We start from the raw sequence: 27,124 nt of genomic DNA, 5'->3' as shown, positions 1-27,124 counted from the left end.
AGTAGGGGTGGGGGGTTCAGTAGTAGTATCTGCAGGTTCAGTAGGGATAGGGAGTTCAGTAGTAGTATCTGGAGGTTCAGTAGAGGTGGGGGGTGCAGTAATAGTATCTGGAGGTTCAGTAGGGGTGGGGGGTTCAGTAGAAGTATCTGGAGGTCCAGTAAGGGTGGGGGGTTCAGTAGTAGTATCTGGAGGTTCAGTAGGGGTGGGGAGTTCAGTAGTAGTATCTGAAGGTTCAGTAGGGGTGGGGGGTTCAGTAATAGTATCTGGAGGTTCAGTAGGGGTGGCGAGTTCAGTAGTAGTATCTGGAGGTTCAGTAGGGGTGGAGGGTACAGTAGTAGTATCTGGAGGTTCAGTAGGGGTGGGGGCTTCAGTAGTAGTATCTGCAGGTTCAGTAGAGGTGCGGAGTTCAGTGGTAGTATCTGGAGGTTCAGTAGGGGTGGGGACTTCAATAGAAGTATCTGCAGGTTCAGTAGGGGTGGGGGGTTCAGTAGTAGTATCTGGAGGTTCAGTAGGGGTGGGGGGTTCAGTAGTAGTATCTGCAGGTTCAGTAGGGGTGGGGGGTTCAGTAGTAGTATCTGCAGGTTTAGTAGGGTGGGGGGTTCAGTAGTAGTATCTGGAGGTTCAGTAGGGGTGGGGGGTTCAGTAGTAGTATCTGCAGGTTCAGTAGGGGTGGGGAGTTCAGTAGTAGTATCTGCAGGTTAAGTAGGGGTGGGGGGTTCAGTAGTAGTATCTGCAGGTTCAGTAGGGGTGGGGAGTTCAGTAGTAGTATCTGGAGGTTCAGTAGGGGTGGGGGTTCAGTAGAAGTATCTGGAGGTCCAGTAGGGGTGGGGGGTTCAGTAGTAGTATCTGGAGGTTCAGTAGGAGTGGGGAGTTCAGTAGTAGTATTTGGAGGTTCAGTAGGGGTGGGGAGTTCAGTAATAGTATCTGGAGGTTCAGTAGGGCTGGGGGGTTCAGTAATAGTATCTGGAGGTTCAGTAGGGGTGGGGAGTTCAGTAGTAGTATCTGGAGGTTCAGTAGGGGTGGAGGGTACAGTAGTAGTATCTGGAGGTTCAGTAGGGGTGGGGGCTTCAGTAGTAGTATCTGCAGGTTCAGTAGGGGTGGGGAGTTCAGTAGTAGTATCTGCAGGTTCAGTAGGGGTGGGGGATTCAGTAGTAGTATCTGCAGGTTCAGTAGGGGTGGGGAGTTCAGTAGTAGTATCTGGAGGTTCAGTAGAGGTGGGGGGTACAGTAATAGTATCTGGAGGTTCAGTAGGGGTGGGGGGTTCAGTAGAAGTATCTGGAGGTTCAGTAGGGGTGGGGAGTTCAGTAGTAGTATCTGGAGGTTCAGTAGGGGTGGGGAGTTCAGTAATAGTATCTGGAGTTTCAGTAGGGGTGGGGGGTTCAGTAATAGTATCTGGAGGTTCAGTAGGGGTGGCGAGTTCAGTAGTAGTATCTGGAGGTTCAGTAGGGGTGGAGGGTACAGTAGTAGTATCTGGAGGTTCAGTAGGGGTGGGGGCTTCAGTAGTAGTATCTGCAGGTTCAGTAGGGGTGGGGAGTTCAGTAGTAGTATCTGGAGGTTCAGTAGGGGTGAGGACTTCAATAGAAGTATCTGCAGGTTCAGTAGGGGTGGGGGGTTCAGTAGTAGTATCTGGAGGTTCAGTAGGGGTGGGGGGTTCAGTAGTAGTATCTGCAGGTTCAGTAGGGGTGGGGGGTTCAGTAGTAGTATCTGCAGGTTCAGTAGGGGTGGGGGGTTCAGTAGTAGTATCTGCAGGTTCAGTAGGGGCGGGGGGTTCAGTAGTAGTATCTGCAGGTTCAGTAGGGGTGGGGAGTTCAGTAGTAGTATCTGCAGGTTTAGTAGGGTGGGGGGTTCAGTAGTAGTGTCTGGAGGTTCAGTAAGGGTGGGGGGTTCAGTAGTAGTATCTGCAGGTTCACTAGGGGTGGGGAGTTCAGTAGTAGTATCTGCAGGTTAAGTAGGGGTGGGGGGTTCAGTAGTAGTATCTGCAGGTTCAGTAGGGGTGGGGAGTTCAGTAGTAGTATCTGGAGGTTCAGTAGGGGTGGGGGTTCAGTAGAAGTATCTGGAGGTCCAGTAGGGGTGGGGGGTTCAGTAGTAGTATCTGGAGGTTCAGTAGGGGTGGGGAGTTCAGTAATAGTATCTGGAGGTTCAGTAGGGCTGGGGGGTTCAGTAATAGTATCTGGAGGTTCAGTAGGGGTGGCGAGTTCAGTAGTAGTATCTGGAGGTTCAGTAGGGGTGGCGGGTACAGTAGTAGTATCTGGAGGTTCAGTAGGGGTGGGGGCTTCAGTAGTAGTATCTGCAGGTTCAGTAGGGGTGGGGAGTTCAGTAGTAGTATCTGGAGGTTCAGTAGGGGTGGGGACTTCAATAGAAGTATCTGCAGGTTCAGTAGGGGTGGGGGGTTCAGTAATAGTATCTGGAGGTTCAGTAGGGGTGGGGGGTACAGTAGTAGTATCTGGAAGTTCAGTAGGGGTGGGGAGTTCATTAGTAGTATCTGGGGGTTCAGTAGGGGTGGGGGGTTCAGTAGTAGTATCTGCAGGTTCAGTAGGGGTGGGGGGTTCAGTAGTAGTATCTGCAGGTTCAGTAGGGGTGGGGAGTTCAGTAGTAGTATCTGGAGGTTTAGTAGGGTGGGGGGTTCAGTAGTAGCATCTGGAGGTTCAGTAGGGGTGGGGGGTTCAGTAGTAGTATCTGCAGGTTCTCTAGGGGTGGGGAGTTCAGTAGTAGTATCTGCAGGTTCAGTAGGGGTGGGGGGTTCAGTAGTAGTATCTGCAGGTTCAGTAGGGGTGGGGAGTTCAGTAGTAGTATCTGGAGGTTCAGTAGGGGTGGGGGGTTCAGTAATAGTATCTGGAGGTTCAGTAGGGGTGGCGAGTTCAGTAGTAGTATCTGGAGGTTCAGTAGGGGTGGGGAGTTCAGTAGTAGTATCTGCAGGTTCAGTAGGGGTGGGGACTTCAATAGAAGTATCTGCAGGTTCAGTAGGGGTGGGGGGTTCAGTAGTAGTATCTGGAGGTTCAGTAGGGGTGGGGGGTTCAGTAGTAGTATCTGCAGGTTCAGTAGGGGTGGGGGGTTCAGTAGTAGTATCTGCAGGTTCAGAAGGGGTGGGGAGTTCAGTAGTAGTATCTGGAGGTTTAGTAGGGTGGGGGGTTCAGTAGTAGCATCTGCAGGTTCAGTAGGGGTGGGGGGTTCAGTAGTAGAATCTGGAGGTTCAGTAGGGGTGGGGGGTTCAGTAGTAGTATCTGGAGGTTCAGTAGGGGTGGGGGGTTCAGTAGTAGTATCTGCAGGTTCACTAGGGGTGGGGAGTTCAGTAGTAGTATCTGGAGGTTAAGTAGGGGTGGGGGGTTCAGTATTAGTATCTGCAGGTTCAGTAGGGGTGGGGAGTTCAGTAGTAGTATCTGGAGGTTCAGTAGGGGTGGGGGGTTCAGTAGAAGTATCTGGAAGTCCAGTAGGGGTGGGGGGTTCAGTTGTAGTATCTGGAGGTTCAGTAGGGGTGGGGAGTTCAGTAGTAGTATCTGGAGGTTCAGTAGGGGTGGGGAGTTCAGTAATAGTATCTGGAGTTTCAGTAGGGCTGGGGGGTTCAGTAATAGTATCTGGAGGTTCAGTAGGGGTGGCGAGTTCAGTAGTAGTATCTGGAGGTTCAGTAGGGGTGGAGGGTACAGTAGTAGTATCTGGAGGTTCAGTAGGGGTGGGGGCTTCAGTAGTAGTATCTGCAGGTTCAGTATGGGTGGGGAGTTCAGTAGTAGTATCTGGAGGTTCAGTAGGGGTGGGGACTTCAATAGAAGTATCTGCAGGTTCAGTAGGGGTGGGGGGTTCAGTAGTAGTATCTGGAGGTTCAGTAGGGGTGTGGACTTCAGTAGAAGTATCTGCAGGTTCAGTAGGGGTGGGGGGTACAGTAGTAGTATCTGGAGGTTCAGTAGGGGTGGGGAGTTCATTAGTAGTATCTGGGGGTTCAGTAGGGGTGGGGGGTTCAGTAGTAGTATCTGGAGGTTCAGTAGGGGTGGGGGGTTCAGTAGTAGTATCTGCAGGTTCAGTAGGGGTCGGGGGTTCAGTAGTAGTATCTGCAGGTTCAGTAGGGGTGGGGAGTTCAGTAGTAGTATCTGGAGGTTTAGTAGGGTGGGGGGTTCAGTAGTTGTATCTGGAGGTTCAGTAGGGGTGGGGGGTTCAGTAGTAGTATCTGCAGGTTCTCTAGGGGTGGGGAGTTCAGTAGTAGTATCTGCAGGTTCAGTAGGGGTGGGGGGTTCAGTAGTAGTATCTGCAGGTTCAGTAGGGGTGGGGAGTTCAGTAGTAGTATCTGGAGGTTCAGTAGGGGTGGGGGGTTCAGTAGAAGTATCTGGAGGTCCAGTAGGGGTGGGGGGTTCAGTAGTAGTATCTGGAGGTTCAGTAGGGGTGGGGAGTTCAGTAGTAGTATCTGGAGGTTCAGTAGGGGTGGGGGGTTCAGTAGTAGTATCTGGAGGTTCAGTAGGGGTGGGGAGTTCAGTAGTAGTATCTGGAGGTTCAGTAGGGGTGGGGGGTTCAGTAGTAGTATCTGGAGGTTCAGTAGGGGTGGGGAGTTCAGTAATAGTATCTGGAGGTTCAGTAGGGGTGGCGAGTTCAGTAGTAGTATCTGGAGGTTCAGTAGGGGTGGGGACTTCAGTAGAAGTATCTGCAGGTTCAGTAGGGGTGGGGGGTACAGTAGTAGTATCTGGAGGTTCAGTAGGGGTGGGGACTTCAATAGAAGTATCTGCAGGTTCAGTAGGGGTGGGGGGTTCAGTAGTAGTATCTGGAGGTTCAGTAGGGGTGGGGACTTCAGTAGAAGTATCTGCAGGTTCAGTAGGGGTGGGGGGTACAGTAGTAGTATCTGGAGGTTCAGTAGGGGTGGGGAGTTCATTAGTAGTGTCTGGGAGTTCAGTAGGGGTGGGGGGTTCAGTAGTAGTATCTGGAGGTTCAGTAGGGATGGGGAGTTCAGTAATAGTATCTGGAGGTTCAGTAGGGTTGGGGGGGGGTTCAGTAGTAGTATCTGGAGATTAAGTAGGGGTGGGGAGTTCAGTAATAGTATCTGGAGGTTTAGTAGGGGTCGGTGGTTCAGTAATAGTATCTGCAGGTTCAGTAGGGGTGGGAAGTTCAGTAGTAGTATCTGGAGGTTCAGTAGGGGTGGGGTTTCAGTAGTAGTATCTGTAGGTTCAGTAGGGGTGGGGAGTTCAGTAATAGTATCTGGAGGTTCAGTAGGGGTGGGGAGTTCAGTAGTAGTATCTGGAGGTTCAGTAGGGGTGGGGGGTACAGTAGTAGTATCTGGAAGTTCAGTAGGGGTGGGGAGTTCATTAGTAGTATCTGGGGGTTCAGGAGGGGTGGGGGGTTCAGTAGTAGTATCTGGAGGTTCAGTAGGGGTGGGGGGTTCAGTAGTAGTATCTGCAGGTTCAGTAGGGGTGGGGGGTTCAGTAGTAGTATCTGCAGGTTCAGTAGGGGTGGGGAGTTCAGTAGTAGTATCTGGAGGTTTAGTAGGGTGGGGGGTTCAGTAGTAGTATCTGGAGGTTCAGTAGGGGTGGGGGGTTCAGTAGTAGTATCTGCAGGTTCTCTAGGGGTGGGGAGTTCAGTAGTAGTATCTGCAGGTTCAGTAGGGGTGGGGGGTTCAGTAGTAGTGTCTGCAGGTTCAGTAGGGGTGGGGAGTTCAGTAGTAGTATCTGCAGGTTCAGTAGGGGTGGGGGGTTCAGTAATAGTATCTGGAGGTTCAGTAGGGGTGGCGAGTTCAGTAGTAGTATCTGGAGGTTCAGTAGGGGTGGAGGGTACAGTAGTAGTATCTGGAGGTTCAGTAGGGGTGGGGAGTTCAGTAGTAGTATCTGCAGGTTCAGTAGGGGTGGGGACTTCAATAGAAGTATCTGCAGGTTCAGTAGGGGTGGGGGGTTCAGTAGTAGTATCTGGAGGTTCAGTAGGGGTGGGGGGTTCAGTAGTAGTATCTGCAGGTTCAGTAGGGGTGGGGGGTTCAGTAGTAGTATCTGCAGGTTCAGAAGGGGTGGGGAGTTCAGTAGTAGTATCTGGAGGTTTAGTAGGGTGGGGGGTTCAGTAGTAGCATCTGCAGGTTCAGTAGGGGTGGGGGGTTCAGTAGTAGTATCTGGAGGTTCAGTAGGGGTGGGGGGTTCAGTAGTAGTATCTGGAGGTTCAGTAGGGGTGGGGGGTTCAGTAGTAGTATCTGCAGGTTCACTAGGGGTGGGGAGTTCAGTAGTAGTATCTGGAGGTTAAGTAGGGGTGGGGGGTTCAGTAGTAGTATCTGCAGGTTCAGTAGGGGTGGGGAGTTCAGTAGTAGTATCTGGAGGTTCGGTAGGGGTGGGGGGTTCAGTAGAAGTATCTGGAAGTCCAGTAGGGGTGGGGGTTCAGTTGTAGTATCTGGAGGTTCAGTAGGGGTGGGGAGTTCAGTAGTAGTATCTGGAGGTTCAGTAGGGGTGGGGAGTTCAGTAATAGTATCTGGAGTTTCAGTAGGGCTGGGGGGTTCAGTAATAGTATCTGGAGGTTCAGTAGGGGTGGCGAGTTCAGTAGTAGTATCTGGAGGTTCAGTAGGGGTGGAGGGTACAGTAGTAGTATCTGGAGGTTCAGTAGGGGTGGGGGCTTCAGTAGTAGTATATGCAGGTTCAGTATGGGTGGGGAGTTCAGTAGTAGTATCTGGAGGTTCAGTAGGGGTGGGGACTTCAATAGAAGTATCTGCAGGTTCAGTAGGGGTGGGGGGTTCAGTAGTAGTATCTGGAGGTTCAGTAGGGGTGTGGACTTCAGTAGAAGTATCTGCAGGTTCAGTAGGGGTGGGGGGTACAGTAGTAGTATCTGGAGGTTCAGTAGGGGTGGGGAGTTCATTAGTAGTATCTGGGGGTTCAGTAGGGGTGGGGGGTTCAGTAGTAGTATCTGGAGGTTCAGTAGGGGTGGGGGGTTCAGTAGTAGTATCTGCAGGTTCAGTAGGGGTCGGGGGTTCAGTAGTTGTATCTGCAGGTTCAGTAGGGGTGGGGAGTTCAGTAGTAGTATCTGGAGGTTTAGTAGGGTGGGGGGTTCAGTAGTTGTATCTGGAGGTTCAGTAGGGGTGGGGGGTTCAGTAGTAGTATCTGCAGGTTCTCTAGGGGTGGGGAGTTCAGTAGTAGTATCTGCAGGTTCAGTAGGGGTGGGGGGTTCAGTAGTAGTATCTGCAGGTTCAGTAGGGGTGGGGAGTTCAGTAGTAGTATCTGGAGGTTCAGTAGGGGTGGGGGGTTCAGTAGTAGTATCTGGAGGTTCAGTAGGGGTGGGGAGTTCAGTAATAGTATCTGGAGGTTCAGTAGGGGTGGGGAGTTCAGTAGTAGTATCTGGAGGTTCAGTAGGGGTGGGGACTTCAGTAGAAGTATCTGCAGGTTCAGTAGGGGTGGGGGGTTCAGTAGTAGTATCTGGAGGTTCAGTAGGGGTGGGGACTTCAGTAGAAGTATCTGCAGGTTCAGTAGGGGTGGGGGGTTCAGTAGTAGTATCTGGAGGTTCAGTAGGGGTGGGGACTTCAGTAGAAGTATCTGCAGGTTCAGTAGGGGTGGGGGGTACAGTAGTAGTATCTGGAGGTTCAGTAGGGGTGGGGAGTTCATTAGTAGTGTCTGGGAGTTCAGTAGGGGTGGGGGGTTCAGTAGTAGTATCTGGAGGTTCAGTAGGGATGGGGAGTTCAGTAATAGTATCTGGAGGTTCAGTAGGGTTGGGGGGGGGGTTCAGTAGTAGTATCTGGAGATTCAGTAGGGGTGGGGAGTTCAGTAATAGTATCTGGAGGTTTAGTAGGGGTCGGTGGTTCAGTAATAGTATCTGCAGGTTCAGTAGGGGTGGGAAGTTCAGTAGTAGTATCTGGAGGTTCAGTAGGGGTGGGGTTTCAGTAGTAGTATCTGTAGGTTCAGTAGGGGTGGGGAGTTCAGTAGTAGTATCTGGAGGTTCAGTAGGGGTGGGGGGTTCAGTAATAGTATCTGGAGGTGCAGTAGGGGTGGGGAGTTCAGTAGTAGTATCTGGAGGTTCAGTAGGGGTTGGCGAGTTCAGAAGAAGTATCTGCAGGTTCAGTAGGGGTGGTGGGTTCAGTAGTAGTATCTGGAGGCTCAGTAGGGGTGGGGGGTTCAGTAATAGTATCTGGAGGTTCAGTAGTGGTGGGGGGTTCAGTAATAGTATCTGGAGGTTCAGTAGGGGTGGGGAGTTCAATAGGGGTGGGGGGTTCAGTAGTAGTATCTGAAGGTTCAGTAGGGGTGGGGGGTTCAGTAGTAGTATCTGGAGGTTCAGTAGGGGTGGGGGGTTCAGTAGTAGTATCTGGAGGTTCAGTAGGGGTGGGGGGTTCAGTAGTAGTATCTGGAGGTTCAGTAGGGGTGGGGGGTTCAGTAGTAGTATCTGGAGGTTCAGTAGGGGTGTGGGGTTCAGTAATAGTATCTGGAGGTTCAGTAAGGGTGGGGGGTTCAGTAGTAGTATCTGGAGGTTCAGTAAGGGTGGGGGGTTCAGTAGTAGTATCTGGAGGTTCAGTAGGGGTGGGGGGTTCAGTAATAGTATCTGGAGGTTCAGTAGGCGTGTGGGGTTCAGTAATAGTATCTGGAGGTTCAGTAGGGGTGGGGGGTTCAGTAGTAGTATCTGCAGGTCCAGTAGGGATGGGGGGTTCAGTAATAGTATCTGGAGGTTCAGTAGGCGTGTGGGGTTCAGTAGTAGTATCTGCAGGTTCAGTAGGGGTGGGGGGTTCAGTAGTAGTATCTGGAGGTCCAGTAGGGGTGGGGGGTTCAGTAATAGTATCTGGAGGTCCAGTAGGGGCTGGGAATTAAGTACTCGTAGCTGCTCCCATTCATGTGGATTATATTCAGTGGCTGTGATCATGCCATGTGATGTTAAAATATAAAAAGTAACAATAAATACCCCAGAAAATGAGAAAACAGATGATAACATTTTTGTCCCCTTCCTTTTTTTTCTCCATCATTTTCCATTGTATTTTGTGTCTATTCGTGGTCTCTGGACGACACGGAAACAGAAAAACGTGACTTGAACTTCTAACATTTGAACCATACTTGTGTAAATATCTTTTATTTTTCAAAATTGCTATTTGTTTTGTTTTTTTTTGTTTTTTTTCACATTTTCTAATACCTCTTCAAGACAACAAAATGCACCAAAAATAGAAAAGAAAAAAAGAAAGAACACTTTATTATTATTTTTTTCGGGAACATTTTTAACACTTGAGCATTGCATTCCGCTGTGCTACACTGTTAGGGCCGGTTCACACTATAGAAACCCAGTCCAGATGTGTGCGTTTTTGCCTGCGCGTTTTTGGCACATTTTTGATGTATTCCAGGGTTTTTTATGCATTACAGTTCATTTTTCTCCCTCGCTTTTTCTTCAAATTAAATAGGGACAAGTGTATTTCAGTGCGTTTTTGGTGCGTTTTGGTGCGCTCCTGTATGTAGTGATGCGTTTTGGAAGTGTTTTACTGCGTTCCACTACAGTTCTGTGCAGAAAAAATGCAGCCTGTTCTACTTTGTTTTTCTGCATCCGGAACGCACTGGAACTGCAAGCACTGATGTCAACTATGACATTGAAAACCGTATCACCTACTTCCTGTGCATTTTGAATGTAGAAAAAAAAAACTGAAACGCATGGAGTGTGAAGTGGCCCTTGAGAGGTTATTTTAGGGCAGTATCAAAATGAACTCTAGTGGCCCTGCCTGGATTCATCATTGAGGTCAATTATATACCGTTCATTCATTAACCACTTCAACTCCGAAAGGTTTTATCCCCCTCATGATCAGGACTTTTTTTGCTATTTGGCACTGCGCTGTTTTAACTGGCAATTGGGCGGTCATGCAATGATGTACCCAAATGAAATTTATATTATTATTTTTTTTTTACACAAATAGAGCTTTCGTTTGGTGGTATTTATTTATTTATTTATTTTTTTCTTTCTATTACTATTATTATTATTATATACTGCCAATATTTTTTATTTTCTGCTATAAAACATATCCAATAAAAAAATAATAAAATCAAATTTCTTCATAAATTTAAACCAAAATGTATTCTGCTCCATGTCTTTGGTAAAAAAAAGTGTAAATGAATTGGTTTGTGTGAAAGATATAGGGGGTTACTTACTATAAATGAAATGTGCAAAATCTGGGTCAGCTCTGCATAGAAACCAATCAGCTTCCAGGGTTGATTGCCAAAGCTTGACTGAACAAGCCGGAATTATTGTAGAAGCTGATTGGCTACCATGCACAGCTGCACCAGATTCTGAGTTTTGGTAAATCTACCCCATAATGTCTAAAAATGATGGTATATATATATATTGAATTCACACCGCTATGACGCAATACTGGTTAGTCCTCATGCACACGGGACGTTTTTACAGCGGCTGTTTTTGGCTTTTGAGGTTTTTTTCTACAGCCAGTAAACCCCCCAGCATGTTATCCTATGTGTCCATACACACATAGACTGGAATCAACGTTTTTTGGTTGGGCTGTTTTTTGGCTGGAAAAAACCCAGGACTTGTGGATTTCTAGAGGAGTTTTTTAGCTGTAAAAGCGCTCTAAAGCTGAAAAACGCAGTAAACCGCATTTTTGGACTTATTTGTCCCTGCTTTTCAGGGAGAAAAAAATAGCTGCTCTCTGTACAGAGCCCTGTGTTGGTAACAAACACAGAGCTCTGTGCTGTGATTCACTAAGCCAACCTATGGGTCTCGGCCATAAATCGTTGACCAAGCACGCTGATCAACTGACACGCATGCGCCTTCTTCTCGGAAATGCTGGATCATATATATGTAAATGATCCAACACAGCTGAGCGGCCTGCCTGCAGTATAAATATTTGGGGCGGTCCGGAAGCGGTTACAAAGTATTGGGCTGTGTTTCATTAACCTCTTCTCCTCCGCCCTATAGCAGAAGTACTGCTACAGGGCGGCACAGCTGCGTAAAATCACGTATATATTCATGATTTACATCTCCAGGTAGGGGGTGCGTGCGCCGCCCTACCCGTGCTGCTATTGGTGGTTAGGGATGTCAATCACCGTGTCCCGGCCAGCGATTCCCGGCTGGCACTCAGCGATCATCGGGAAAGCTAACAGGAGAGAGACCAGTGTGTAAACAACACATACAGTTGTGTCCAAAATTATTCAACCCCCACTGAAATTGAGTGTTTTGGCCAGTTTGACATTGCTTTTGATCATTCAGTCATCTTGCTTACATTTACATTAAAGAGGCACTTGTAGGTCAGACAAATATAACATAACAGTTATAATGAAATAACCACAAATGTCTTTTCTGTGCTCACAGCATTATCAGTTTTATTCAACCCCCAAGTGACATTCAATCTTAGTACTTAGTACAGCATCCTTTTACAGTTATAACAGCTTTTAAACGTGAAGCATAGCTTGACACAAGTGTCTTGCAGCGATCTACGGGTATCTTCGCCCATTCTTCATGGGCAAAGGCCTCCAGTTCAGTCACATTCTTAGGCTTGCGCACTGCAACTGCTTTCTTTAAGTCCCACCAGAGGTTCTCAATCGGATTTAAGTCTGGTGACTGCGATGGCCACTCCAAAATGTTCCAGCCTTTCCTCTGCAACCATGCTCTAGTGGACTTGGAGGTATGCTTGGGATCATTGTCCTGTTGAAAGGTCCAACGTCTCCCAAGCCTCAGGTGTGTGACGGACTGCATCACGTTTCCATCCAATATCTCCTGGTACTGAAGAGAATTCATGGTACCTTGCACACGCTGAAGCTTCCCTGTACCTGCAGAAGCAAAACAGCCCCAAAGCATGATTGACCCTCCACCATGCTTCACAGTAGGCAAGGTGTTCTTTTCATCATAGGCCTTGTTCTTCCTCCTCCAAACATAGCGTTGATCCATGGGCCCAAACAGTTCTAATTTTGTTTCATCAGTCCACAGAACACTATCCCACAACTTTTGTGGTTTGTCCACATGGCTTTTGGCATACTGCAGTCGACTCTTCTTATTCTTTGGAGACAGCAAGGGGGTACGCCTGGGAGTTCTGGCACGGAGGCCTTCATTACGCAGTGTGCGTCTTATTGTCTGGGCTGAAACTTCTGTACCCACATCTGACAAATCTTTTCTCAGTTCCTCAGCAGTCACACGGGGACTTCTCTCCACTCTACGCTTCAGGTAGCGCACAGCAGTCGAAGTCAGCATCTTCTTTCTGCCACGACCAGGTAGCGTTTCAACAGTGCCCTTTGCCTTGAATTTGCGAATGATGCTTCCTAAGGTGTCTCTTGGTATGTTTAACATCTTTGCAATCTTCTTATAGCCATTGCCCTTCCTGTGAAGAGAAATCACCTCTTCTCTTGTCTTCCTGGACCATTCTCTTGCCTTCACCATGTTTGTAACCACACCAGTAAATGTCTAGAAGGAGCTGAGTATCACAGTCATTTTAAAGCTGCCTAATTGGTGCTTATTATGCTTGATTGCTGCTCGGTGACATCCACAGGTGTTTTCAATACCTGATGGAAAGCACCTGTATGAACCTCTGTTCTTCAGAGTGGTAGTCTTTAAGGGGTTGAATAATTGTGGCAATGAAGAAACCACATAAGAACCATTTACTACTGTATTACATAAACAATTGATGTCATTTTAGTTGCATTTGGGTAGTTACAACGTCCTTGTAGGATTTGATTCTGAATACAATTCCAAATGTACACTATAGTCCCTAAACCCCTTTACAGCATTGGGGGTTGAATAATTTTGGACACAACTGTATCTCTCTCCTGTCAGCATGGACATGCTGCTTTGTATCTCTCTGCACAGCGGAGAGATACAAAGCAGCATGTTTCCCAAGTACAACACACATCACACAATGTAAAACAGCACACAGTTATCCCTTTGGTCGCCCCACATGTTAACCCCTTCCTGCCCAGTGCCATTAGTACAGTATTGTGGCAGCACCCAAATATTGCAGAGTTCCCCTTTAAACTTTAACATTTCTAGCAGACTCTGTTTGCAAAAGCAAGGTCACCAGCTCACTTTCCCCCTCCCTTATTTCCTGTGAAGTAATGTGTTCCAGTCTGTAGCTGGTATTCTTTTCTGTAGCTGGTATTCAAGGCTATATTTTGCATGGTTTAGAAAGCCTTTTGAATGTACAGAAAGTCAAAGAGGAAAAATATGCATTGCAACGTAATTGTTAATATGTATACCCTATGAGATGTTTTTCAAGCCACTTAGCTTTGCAGACATGAGTCTGGCTAGGTCCCAGGTGGCTAATAAAGCTTGTTTTCCTCAAGTTCATGTCCGGAGTTTACCTGGTATTCCCAAAGTTGCCGCTACAGTGTCAGTGCTTTTTATTAGCACTGATCACTGTATTGGTGTCACTGGGGATGTCATTGGCAGTTAGTCAGTCCCCCCCAGTGTCAGAATTCCACCGCAGTCCCGCTATAAGTCGCTGATCACCGCCATTACTAGTATAAAAAAAATGTAAACAAAAATTCCAGTATATATACCGCCATTTGTAGACGCTATAACTTTCACGTAAACCAATTAATTTACACGTATTGGGATTTTTTTTTTTAGCAAAGACACGGAGCAGAATACATTTTGGACTAAATTTATGAAGCAATTTGATTTTTTACATTTTGTTATTGGATATGTTTTATAGCAAAAAGTCAAAAATATTGTTTGTTTGTTTTTTTTCAAAATTGTCATTTTTTTTTTTAATAAAAAAACACACAGGTGATCAAATACCACCAAAAGAAAGCTCTATTTGTCAGGAAAAGAAAATGTTACATGTATTGGGATTATTTTTTTTTAGCAAAGACATGGAGCAGAATACATTTTTGCCTAAATTTATGAAGCAATTTTATTTTTTTATCTTTTTATTGGATATGTTTTATAGCAAAACGTCAAAAATATTGTTTTTTTTTCAAATTTGTCGGTCTTTTTTTGTATATAGCACAAAAAATGAAAAATGCAGAGGCGATCAAATACCACCAAAAGAAAGCTCCATTTGTGGGGAAAAAAGGACATAAATGTAATTTATGTACAGCGTTGCATGAGTGAGCGTCATTTAACAACTTGCCAACCGGTCCATGTATATAAACGGCTGGACGGGAGCAGTTCAGGGACAGGTAGCCGTACTTCCTGCTTGTGCAAACTCCCTGGGAGCGCACAGCACCGCGATCTGGTGCCTGCTGTGTCCTGAGGACACAGCGGAACACCGATCACTGTACAGGACCTCTGTGTGAGGTCCCGATCATGTGATCACTGATTGGTCAATTAGTGCTCACATGAAGAGTAGTAAGCAAGACTTCTGACATCATTGCTTACTACTTGTGAAATCTGTGAATGATCACAGACGTCACATGGTACAAGGCTATTCACAACAGACTTGTACCATGTGACAAGCTGTGACCAATCACAGCTCACACAGTATTTCTCAATGGCTGCAAGAATGCAGCCACAGAGGAGAAATGATTGCTTTTACAGCCTTTATTGGTTTAATAGCAATCAGTGAAAAAAGGAAAAAAAAATCATCACCCCCACAAGTAGTACAGTGTCACTATGGTGACACTGTACTGCTAGGGTGACAGTATGTAAAAAAAAAAAAAAACCCATAAATAATAATATAAAGAAATATAATAGAAATGTAAACAAAAATTGGAAAAATTATAATTTTTTGTTATAAACTAATTTGGGTCATTTTTTTTTTACCAAAAAGATAACTGAATACATATTGCCCAAGATTTATGAAGAAAGATTATTTATTTACTAAATTTTATAAGACAAACACTTTTTTTCTACATCTTTGGACTTTTTCATTTATATAACAAAAAAATAAAAATCCCAGCGGTGAATAAATACCACCAAAATAAAGCTTTATCTGTCTCAAAAAAATGCAAGAAAATTTCATATGGGTACAGTGTTGCATGACCGCGCAATTGTCATTGCCAGCACTGAAAGATGAAAATTGGCCTGGACAGGAAGGGGGTGAAAGTGTCTGGACTGGAAGGGGGTGAAAGTGTCCGCACAGGAAGGGGGTGAAAGTGTCCGGACAGGAAGGGGGGGAAAGTGTCCGGACAGGAAGGGGGGGAAAGTGTCCGGACTGGAAGGGGGGTGAAAGTGTCCGGACTGGGAGGGAGTGAAAGTATCCGGACAGGAAGGGGGTGAAAGTGTGCGGACTGGAAGGGGGGGAAAGTGTCTGGACAGGAAGGGGGGGAAAGTGTCCGGACTGGAAGGGGGTGAAAGTGTCCGGACTGGAAGGGGGTGAAAGTGTCTGGACTGGAAGGGGGGGGGAAAGTGTCTGGACTGGAAGGGGGGGAAAGTGTCCGGACAGGAAGGGGGTGAAAGTGTCCGGACAGGAAGGGGGTGAAAGTGTCCGGACTGGAAGGGGGGGAAAGTGTCCGGATTGGAAGGGGGTGAAAGTGTCCGGACTGGAAGGGGGTGAAAGTGTCCGGACTGGAAGTGGTTAAAATAACGCAGCGCCGTATCGCAAAAAAATACTTTTGTCAGGAAGGGGGGGGGGGGGGGGTTGTGGTAAATCCTCTGGAGGGCAAAGTGGAAGTTCATGGAATCCCAAAGGCTTTCTCTTTATTATGAGTCTTGGTTTCTACGATGGTCCTACCCCATTGCTGAACGTCCATGTTATGGCATTGATGTCGATGTCTAATTTCCGATCCTCCGGAGCCCAGGGTGTGAAGTCCCCCACGTCCTTATAGACCATATTCACGTCATCTTCGTGAACCCAATTTGTTATTTTGTACTTATGAACCAATTCTCCGTCTTCATTAAATAATGGCACTGAATCCTTTGAATCAAATGAATATTTAATCGCTTTGAAATGGTTAAATAGCTAAGAAAAAATACATAAAGTTCAGTTTTAATCGGGGAAAATACATTGGTCACAGGGAAAGAAACATTTATCTTGGAGGATTCAGTCATTCTCCACCCCTCCCCCCACCACAAGGTGTAAGATCCAGGGAGCCAAGATAATCCTTCCAGCTTCACTGGAAGGAAAGTCTGTGACTTTGTAGAAATACTCAGTAAACTCCATCAGATCTCCTCAGTCGGTGATCTCACCAGTAGTAAGTATCATTTTTTATTTAGTAAGAGATCTCAGCATCCACACGTCTATCATTCATCCCAATTTTTTTTTCTGAATTATATGCTGTCAAGGTAAAATGCACCAGTCTACCCCCTCGCCTACCGGCCACTGATGGGCCCTTCCTGCCCAGGACAATTTTTCAGCTTTCAGTGCTGTCACACTTTGAATGACAATTGCGCGGTCATGCAACACTGTCCCAAACTACATTTTTAGATTTTTTTTTAGACAAATAGAGATGTCTTTTGGCGGTATTAATCACCACTGGGGGGGGGGGGGTTATTGTTTGCTAAACAAACGACAAAATACCAAAAATCCTGAAAAAAAACATTTTTCTTAGTTTCTGTTATAAAGCTTTGTAAATAAGTGATTTTTCTCCTTCGCTGATGTGCGCTGATGAGGCACTGATAGCCAGCACTGGTGGGAACTGACAGCCAGCACTGAGGAAGCACTGATAGCCAGCACTGATTGGCCCTGACAGCCAGCAATAATGGGCACTGATAGCCAGCACTGATGGGCACTGACAGCAGCACTGAGGAAGCACTGATAGCCAGCACTGTTGGGCACTGATAGCCAGCACTGTTGGGCACTGACAGCCGGCACTGATAGCCAGCACTGAGGAGGCACTGATAGCCAGAACTGATGAGCCCTGACAGCCAGCACTGAGGAGGCACGGATAGCCAGCACTGAGGAGGCACTGATATCCAGCACTGACGGGCCCAGAAAGCCAGCACTAATGGGCACTGATGGGCACTGACAGCCAGCACTGAGGAGGCATTGATAGCACTGTTCAACAGGTAAAAAGTTTTGGGCATAAAATTAGCTAATCTTACATAATTTTGGGGTGCTGAAAACGAAAATGACCCTAAAAAATGTTGATTGGCTCTAGTTTCCATGATATATTCACCCATCTAATGACGTAAGCCATTCAAAATTATGATGCAACTTCAGCTGCATATTGCGCAATTGATACTGGTGACTAGAGATGAGCGAATTATTCAAAAATTTGGTTCGGCTGATTCGCCGAATTCGCCGAATAAATTTGCTTTGAGCTGAATATATTCGCTGCAAATTTAACTTATAAAAAGGGTGTTTCTAGGCTTCAGAGAGCCTTTATATTAGTGCAGAACACTGTACCTTTAATTTAAATGCCCTTGGAGTCTGCTGGGGAAGAGAAATAATACTGTCAGTCAGTATGACATGCAGATGAGTGCCGTCGATCTTAGAATCACCGCACACTTCACTCATTTGGGCAGTCACGGGCCAAAACCAGAGTGTGGAGCCACAGTGGGAGGCAGCAGCAATGGGAGGCCATACAGCACCCTATGACAAAATGGAACCCACCAGCAGTGTGAGGAGACCTGAAAGTGGCACATGGCAGAGTGTGGCGATGGAGACAGCAGCAATGGGAGGCCGTACAGGGACCCATGACACACTCTGGACCTGGCAGCAGCATGAGGAGGCGGTACAGGGGCCCATGACAGATTACGGGCCTGGCAGCAGCATGAGGAGTCGGTACGGGGGCCCATGGCAGATTACGGGCCTGGCAGCAGCATGAGGAGGAGGTACAGGGGCCCATGGCAGAGTGGCGGAGCGTAAGCAGCTAAAATTGAAGGCCATACAGAGGCCTATGTTAAAAAGTCCCCCCAGCAGCAGCGTGGGGAGACGACTATCAAGAGTCCAATGGCAGAGTGGCGGAGCAGAAGCAGCTTCAATTGAAGGCCATACACAGGCCTAGGTTTAAAAGTCCCTCACAGTTAATTCCAATAACGAACTCTACTCCTCCGTGCAATCTACTTGCGAGACCCTGGGCAGGTCTGGGTCCAATTTGTGGTAGAGACTGGTTTTGTTCAGCCATGCTTGAGCGAGTAATAACAGGTCTGTGCTGCCCTTTGGTGTCTGGCTTAATGCGCACAACACTGAACGTCCCAGCGTTTGTCAACGATTTGCCGTTAAGTGATGCAAACCCGCTGAACCATGAGGAGCCGGTACAGGGGGCCATGAATCAGTATGGACCTGGCAGCAGCGTGAGCAGACGACAGAGGCACATGGCGCAGGGTGGCGGTGTAGGCAGCATTATTCTGAAGCCATACACAGGCCTAGGTTAAAAAGCGGAAGCCGTCAGCAGCGTGAGCAGACGACAGAGACACATGGCGCAGGGTGGCGGTGGATGCAGCAGTATTCGGAAGCCAAACACAGGCCTCGGTTAAAAAGCGGAAGCCGTCAGCAGCGTGAGCAGACGACAGAGGCACATGGCGCAGGGTGGTGGTGGAGGCAGCAGCAATGGAAGGCCATACAGCACCCTATCACAAAATGGAACCCACCAACAGTGTAAGGAGACCTGAAAGTGGCACATGGCAGAGTCTGGCGATGAAGTCAGCAGCAATGGGAGGCCGTACAGGGACCCATGACACACTCTGGACCTGGCAGCAGCAAGAGGAGGCGGTACAGGGGCCCATGGCAGAGTGGCAAAGCGTAAGCAGCTTAAATTGAAGGCCATACAGAGGCCTATGTTAAAAAGTCCCCCCAGCAGCAGTGTGGGGAGACGACTATCAAGAGTCCAATGGCAGAGTGGCGGAGCAGAAGCAGCTTCAATTGAAGGCCATACACAGGCCTAGGTTAAAAAGTCCCCCCAGCAGCAGCGTGGGGAGACGACTATCAAGAGTCCAATGGCAGAGTGGCGGAGCGGAAGCAGCTTCAATTGAAGGCCATACACAGGCCTAGGTTAAAAAGTCCCCCCAGCAGCAGTGTGGGGAGACGACTATCAAGAGTCCAATGGCTGAGTGGCGATCCGGGAAGTCAGCGTTGTGATTGCAGATGCAATGCAGAAATTCTACGAAGTAATGCCGTGGGTGCGAAGAAGATCATATACCGTCGTACTTCCATCCATAAGACGGAACAACCTGCGAACCGGGAGCTTTATTGCCCTGACCCGCTGAGCAGCTTCTGGGATACCCAAGAGGCCCATGGCAGAGTGGCGGAGCGTAAGCAGCTTCAATTAAAGGCCATACAGAGGCCTATGTTAAAAAGTCCCCCCAGCAGCAGCGTGGGGAGACGACTATCAAGAGTCCAATGGCAGAGTGGCGGAGCGGAAGCAGCTTCAATTGAAGGCCATACACAGGCCTAGGTTAAAAAGTCCCCCCAGCAGCAGTGTGGGGAGACGACTATCAAGTGTCTGTGTCCCTGAGTAACGATTATGTGTCCCTGAGTAACGATTCTGTGTCCCTGAGTAACGATTCTGTGTCCCTGAGTAACGATTCTGTGTCCCTGAGTAACGATTCTGTGGCCCTAAAGTCTCTGTGGCCCTAACTCTGTCCCTTAATACACACAGGTCTGTCTCTCTTGAATGACCGGAGGCTAATGGAGAATTCTAAGATGGTCGCGATTTATAGCTCCACCATTACACAGTGCTGGCTGGCTGCTGATTGGCTAATGCGATCACATGTCATGAATGCATTATGGGTCAGCGCGCCTTGTCTGCGCGCCTTCCCAGAGATCCCCGCCCCATCTTCCCTGTCCATTTTCTCCGTCGCCACACATGTCGCCGCCATTTTTGGGAAAATTTGATTCGTGCATCCGAAGTTTGCTAATCTTCGGATTCGTCGCGAATAGAATTTTTCCAAATCTTCGGAACGAATTCCACTTCGTCATGTTCGATTCGCTCATCTCTACTGGTGACCAATAGAAAATTGCATGTATACTGAGATGATGCAATATTAGCCTTTAATTGATTCACTTCACTGCATAAAAGCTGCAGTATCTGTAGCTGATTGTAGTTGGACAGCGTCTTTACATTTCGTTTTATGCTTATATAGGCTACTCAGTAATGCCTCAAACTTGTGTGAATAAAGCAGATAATTTCTGCTATATCTGCGGTGAAATAACTTTTATCTCACAAAAAAGGAGGATAACAGGAATGATTAAGAAAGCCTACAACTTGTATTTTGGCTGCAAGATAGGAGACCAGGACAAGAGCTGGGCACCACATATATGCTGCAATTCTTGTGGGACGGCACTGGAGCAATGGTTGAATGGAAAAAAGGCATCTATGCCTTTCGCTGTGCCAATGATTTGGAGAGAGCCAACAGATCATGTTAGTAATTGTTACTTTTGTATGGTGCCTCCAACAAAAGGGCTAAATAAGAAGAAAAGGTTATCTGTGCACTATCCAAATATTCCATCGGCAATACGTCCAGTTCCTCATGGAGAGGGGCTACCAATTCCTAAAGCACCAGAATTCTTTGTGGTTGAGTCAAGTGAGGAAGAACCTGAAGCGTGTAGTCATCAACCGTCAACCTCACATGACCCAGACTTTCTTCCATCCACACCCACTGAACCACACCTCATTACACAAGTGGAATTGAGCGATCTTATCAGAGACCTGGATCTTCCGAAGAACAAGGCAGAGCTTTTGGGGTCAAGACTACAACAGTGGAATCTCCTAGCAAGTGATGTTCGTACGTCTTTCTACCGTCATCGTCAGAAAGATCTGATCCCATTCTTCGTCCAGGAAGGTGATATTGCTGTATGTAACAATGTTCATGGTTTAATCTCAGCCATCGGCTTATGCTATGATCCCGATGAGTGGAGGCTGTTCATTGATGCTTCAAAGGAGAGTCTTAAAGCTGTTTTGCTCCATAATGGCAATCAGCTGCCGTCAGTTCCAGTTGCTTACGCAGTTTCAATGAAAGAAACGTATGAAAACTTGAAAGAGCTTTTAAGGTGCATCAACTATGATGAACATCAATGGTCGATTTGTGGTGACCTGAAGGTGATTTCTATCCTACTTGGACTTCAAGGTGGATATACTAAGTACTGCTGCTACCTCTGTGAGTGGGACAGTCGTGCGAGAGAAATGCACTATGCCAAAAGAGACTGGCCATTACGCCAGTCATTGCAGCCTGGAGAAAAAAATGTTAACTATCCAGCACTTGTAGACAGCAATAAGATCTTATTACCTCCATTACACATCAAGTTGGGATTAATGAAAAACTTTGTTAAGGCAATGGACAAGAATAAAGCAGGTTTCAAGTACCTCATTAGCAAATTTCCAGCACTTAGTGCTGCAAAAATAAATGAAGGAGTGTTTGTTGGGCCACAGATTCGTAAACTTATTCATGATGATGAGTTTCTTTCTCTGTTGCGTGGAAAGGAAAAGGCTGCCTGGACAGCATTTGTATCAGTGACATCAAATTTTCTTGGAAACAATAAAACACCAGACTACAAGAAAGTGGTAGAAAAACTCATCCAGACTTACAGAAATCTGGGTTGCAACATGTCTCTAAAAATTCATTTTCTACATTCGCATCTGGATTTTTTCCCACCAAACTGTGGAGCAGTGAGTGATGAACACGGAGAGCGCTTCCATCAAGACATTGCAGCTATGGAAAGAAGATATCAAGGTAAATGGAGCCCATCAATGCTTGCTGACTATTGCTGGACAGTTGTAAGAGATAGCCCTTTCCTCGAATACAAGAGAAAAGCCAAGAGAAGCAAAACCGACACAAACTGAAGACAAAACTAGTGAGAATCCGAAGTATTAAAATGATTCAACTTAGCCTATGGCTATAATTTTTCTTGGTAATCCTATGCAATATATTATGCCATTTAGGCTTTGTTATGTAGTCAATATCACTTGCTTTATATTTGTGGAAAGACATCTATCTATATAATTATTGTGCATTATGTAGTCATTACGCCTATAGTAGAAAACTTTCCGTTTACAGAAAAACTAGAGCCAATTGACAAATTTCATTGTTATATTTGAACTCAGAATGTGAAATTCATTAAGAAATGGATCCTTTTGTTTCCAAAACTGGCAAAAAATAAAAATTTGTTGAACAGTTTAGCCAGCACTAATTGGCCCTGACAGCTAGCACTGAGCAGGCACTGATAGTCAGCACTGATAGGCACTGATAGCCAGAACTGGTGGACACTAGCAGCCAGCACTGATGGGCACTGACAGCCAGCACTGAGGAGACACTGATAGCCAGCACTGATGGGCCCTGACAGCCAGCACCTATGGGCACTGGTAGGCAGCACTGATGGGCATTGACAGCCAGCACTGAGGAGGCACTGATAGTCAGCACTGATGGGCACTGATAGCCAGAACTGGTGGGCACTAACAGCAAGCACTGATGGGCACTGACAGACAGCACTGAGGAGGCACTGACAGCCAGCACTGTTGGGCACTGATAGCCAGCACATCAAGGTACTGAAAGCCAGCACAGATAGGCACTGATGGACACTATTGGCCACACTGATGAGGCTACACTGATCATTGGGGCACTGATAGCCAGCACTGATGGGCCCTGACAACCAGCACCTATGGGCACTGGTAGCCAGCACTGATGGGCATTGACAGCCAGCACTGAGGAGGCAATGATAGCCAGCGCTCATGGGCACTGATAGCCAGCACTGCTAGGTACTGAAACCCAGCACAGATAGGCACTGATGGGCGCACTGATGGGGCTACACTGATCATTGGGGCACTAATGATCAGTGCTCTGATGTCCCCCTGAGAAATGCCACTTACTGCTCTTCTCACTCGCTGTCAGAATGAGGAGAGGACCCATGCATGCATGCGCTGACCCCGCTCTGTCATGCTACGTGGCCTACCACTTGGTGGCTGAGTGGCTGTTGTTCCCAGTTGCTTCCACTTTGTTATAATCCCACTAACAGTTGAGCGTGGAATATTTAGTAGCCAGGAAATGTCACAGATGGACTTATTGCACAGGTGACCACCTATCACGGGACCACGCTTGGAGTCACTGAGCTCCCGAGAGCGACCCATTCTTTCACCAATGTTTGTAGAAGCAGTCTGCATGCCTAGGGGCTTGTATACACCTGTGTCCATGGAGGGGATTGGAACACCTGAATCACATGATTTGGAGGGGTTTCCCAATACTTTTGGCAATATAGTGTGTATGCACACTTGCAAATGGGCCACTAGTTATTATATTTGGGACACCCAGCAATCCCTGTGAATAGCTGTGAACAGAAGCTCCATTGAAAACAATGGGAGGCTGACAGCGATTTGCGACCACTTGCCTGTATTTGCGCATTCACTGGACACAGTCTGTGTACTCTGCGAAGTTATAGAAAGTTCTGATCTGTATTTTTGTTTTGGGCTTGCAAATCTAAGTACTGCAGAGGATATCATACTAGACTCATATATAATTGTTGAGTCAGGCTATTATATTGGTCTGTGCTACAACCAGCTACAGTAATAACACAGAACTGCCTAACAGAAACAAAATTGGCAGTACATGGTCTGACCAATCAGCTCAGTGATATTTGTGAGATGACTGTAGGTTGGCCCCTACTGAGGAGAAACTGGACCTGATGCTTCTATTCCTACTGTATACCCATCATTAGAGATGAACATGGGCTCAGCCAAGGTCAGAAGGATGTTGTCGTGCCAATCAGCTGGGGAATTCCCTGCGACACATCTACAAGTACATAAAGCGGCAGTCAGTATTCATTAGACAGACACTATCGGCTTCCTTCCATTTTGGAGTGAACCCAACCTCATCCCTACCCATCTGAAATTAAGGTAAAAGAGAAGTATGGGATTTTGAAAAAAAAATTATATTCACTTGTCTCCTCTGGTTCTGCACTCAAAACTGAGCAATCATACACTGCTGATCGCTCAGTTCTCTGGTCCACTCCGGCTCTCTGCTCTGCCTCTTCACAGCTCACTGGAGGATTTGGCTGTGGAGGGGTGGGAGCAGCTGGCTCAGCAGCTCATCCAGCTGCCAGCCCAGGCTTCAGGACAAATTTTGAGTCTACAGTCAGGATCTTTTCATAGCCTGGATGGTACCTAACTGCACTCCTACGCTCCACAGGAGATGTAGCTTTGGCTATACATCTCCTTTAACAACCTCCCACCCGCCATACAGTAATATGACGGGCACAAGGCTGTTCTCTCATTCTGGGAGGACGTCATATTACGTCCTCCCATTCTCACCACGCATGCGTGGCTCTGGGAGCGCACAACATGGCGATCGGCGGTGCAATGTATCCCTCGGACACAGCGGATCACCGATCCACGGAAAGAGCAGAAGATGTCTGCTCGGTCATGTGATCAGCTGTGTCCAATCACAGCTGATCACATGTAAACAGGGAAATGCTGGTTATCGGCATCTCTCTCCTCTCGAGCTGTCACGCTGACAGAGGAAAGGAGAGCCGGTAATCGGCATTCCTCGGAGGGGACATGTACACTGATCATCAGGGCACTGAGGATCAGTGTGCTCTGATGATCAGTGTAGCCCCAGCAGTGCCACCTGTCAGTGTCCATCAGTGCCAGCTGTCAGTGCTCATCAGTGCCACGTACCAGTGCCTATCAGTGCCACATCAATGCCACATATCAGTGCCTACCAGTGCACATCAATGCCGCATATCAGTGCCCATATGATCTGCCTTTCAGTGTAGCCTATCAGTGCCAGTCAGTGCCACCTATCAATGCCAATCAGTGCCACCTATCAGTTCTGACAATCAGTGCCACCTATCAGTGCCAGTCAGTGCCGCCTATCAGTGCCAGTCAGTGCCGCCTATCAGTGTGCATCAGTGCCGCCTATCAGTGCCCATCAGTGCTGCCTATCAGTGCCAGTCAGTGCTGCCTAACAGTGCCAGTTAGTGCCGCCTAACAGTGCCAGTCAGTGCCGCCTATCAGTGCAATATATATCTGTGCCATATATCAGTGCCATATATGAGTGCTGCCTTTCAGTGCCCATCAGTGATGCCTGTCAATGCCCATCAGTGCCACTTACCAGTGCCTCCTCATCAGTGCCCATCAGTGCCACTTATCAGTGTCCATCATTGCAGCCTCATTAGCGCACATCAGTGAAGCAGAAAAATCACTTACTTACAAACTTTTATAACAAAACTAAGAAAAAACGTTTTTTTTTTTCAACATTTTCAGAGGTTTTTGGTTTTTATAATAAAAAATAAAAAACCCGAGGTGAGTGTAGCTCGGGGTAGAGTTTCAGTACCAAAAGCGGTAACCCCGAGCTACACTCGGGCTTACCATGCAGCGTTGCATAGGGAGTCCCTGCAGCACTTACCTTGTCCTTCGCTCCCGCGATGTGTCCCCTGCAGTGTCCCCGGCCATCTCCTCCGGCCGATGCCGGCATCTGGCTTCCGTGTTCCGGTCCCTGTGACGTTAGGACGTATGGGCGCCGGAGCCGGAACATTTCTGTTTCAAACCATTTCACATACATTTTGTCCCGAGTGCTTTGTCCGGCGCCCTGCCTGCATTTTTACTGTTCTTTCTGCCTGGAAACTGAGAAACGTCCATGGCGTCCAAAAAGCGTCCCTTTAGGTCAAAATCGGTTTTAGACCGGCTAGAGAACAGCGATAGTAAATCAGAACCACTTGCAGAATTGAGTGATAATGATTCGTGGGGGAAATTCGTCATCAGACACTGAAAACGATTCTGCGACTTTAGCCAGTGATGTGTGAACTTGGCGCTGTATTTCAAATTTCAGTGTTTTTGGTTTGATTATATTATTTAATTACATTTATTATTATTATATTATTATTTTTTATGATTATTTATTAAATTATAATTTATGATTTTGTGTTTCAAGTTTTATCATACCGGAATGTTTACTAGACTCTTGTTCGGACAGATTTCAGTGAGTTATTCCTAAATTACAGGCCTACGATAAAAAAAAATACATATTTCCATGCAAAAAAATGGTACCGCTTTCAGCACCAAAAATCTGAAATAATCATACCGCTAGGGAGGTTAAATACTATCAAAATAAAGCTCTATTTGTCACAAAAAAATGATACAAATTTCATATGGGTACAGTGTTGCATGACTGCGCAATTGTCATTCAAAGTGTGACAGCGCTGAAAGCTGGAAATTGGCCTGGACAGGAAGGGGGTATAAGTGCCCTGTAGGCGAGGGGTTAAGTGAAATGTTATTCTTCTTTGAAATTGTGTGTGCAATTATTAACTGGTACTTTATCAAAAGGTTTAAATGTCCTTGTGTCACCACTAAAAAACATGTAGGGTTAGCACTGCCAAGCACTTAGTGGGAGGTCCTATCAATATTTGATCATTGAATTTAGAGTCCAAAGGGTTTGAACTCTATATCTAAGAGTCATTGGATCAAGTCCAAATACCTTAGAGGATCAGCCTGATGACCAGGGAACTAGCACTACCAATGACAGGCTTCTTGTTTTTCTTCTGAGTTACAGTTCACACTGAGGCCTCTCTCCTCTAGGAAAGAATATTTGTCATCTCCCTTCTGTTATGGCAGATTCACCCACAAACCATTCCAGTGCCGGCCAAACACTGCTACAATATACACTCACCAGCCACTTTATTAGGTACACCTGTGCAATAACTTGGCAACACAAATTGCTAATCAGCCAATCACATGGCAACAACTCAATGCATTTAGGCATCTAAATGTGGTGAAGATGACTTGCTGAAGTTCAAACCGAGCATCAGATTGGGGAAGAAAGGGGATGTAAGTGACTTTGAACATGGCGTGGTTGTTGGTGCCAAACGGGCTGGTCTGAATATTTCCAAAACTGCTGATCTACTGGGATTTTCACATACAGCCATCTCTAGGGTTTACAGAGAATGTCCAGAAAAAGAGAAAATACCCAGTGAGCAGCAGTTGTGTGGAGGAAAATGCCGTACTGATGTCAGAGGAGAATGGGCAGACTGGTTCCAGATGATAGAAAGGCAACAGTAACTCAAATAACCCCTCGTTACAACCAAGGTATGCAGAATACCATCTCCGAATGCACAACACATCCCACCTTGAAGCAGATGGGCTACAGCAGCAGAAGACCACACGGGTGCCACTCCTGTCAGCTAAGAACAGGAAACGAAGGGTACATTTTGCACAGGATCACCAAAATTGGACAATAGAAGATTGGAAGAACGTTGCCTGGTCTGATGAGTCTGGATTTCAGCTGGGACATTCAGATGGTAAGGTCAGAATTTGGCATAAACAACATGAAATCATGGATCCATCCTGCCTTGTATCAACGGTTCAGACTGGTGTTGGTGTGTCATGGTGTGGGGAAGATTTTCTTGGCACACTTTGGGCCCCTTAGTACCAATTGAGCAATGTTTAAACGCCACGACCTACCTGAGTATTGCTGCTGACCA

General features: G+C 46.9%; 1 protein-coding gene across 1 annotated transcript in view; it reads right to left on the bottom strand.

Annotated features, from left to right (window-relative positions):
• LOC149449831 (vomeronasal type-2 receptor 26-like) overlaps positions 1-27,124 on the bottom strand; it is a 62,422-nt gene that overhangs the window by 23,334 nt on the left and 11,964 nt on the right. The window contains exon 2 of the mRNA XM_089692725.1: positions 15,512-15,739. Coding sequence (XP_089548851.1) covers positions 15,512-15,739 — 228 coding nt within the window. The remainder of the gene's footprint in view (positions 1-15,511; positions 15,740-27,124) is intronic.

The sequence above is a fragment of the Staurois parvus genome, unplaced genomic scaffold (genome assembly GCF_062004578.1).
Source record: "Staurois parvus isolate SC_StPar_1 unplaced genomic scaffold, SC_StPar_1.0 ptg000602l, whole genome shotgun sequence".
Classification (NCBI taxonomy): Eukaryota; Metazoa; Chordata; class Amphibia; order Anura; family Ranidae; genus Staurois; species Staurois parvus.
The sequence above is the reverse complement of the archived record's forward strand: the minus strand, read 5'-3'. Positions and strand labels throughout refer to the sequence as shown.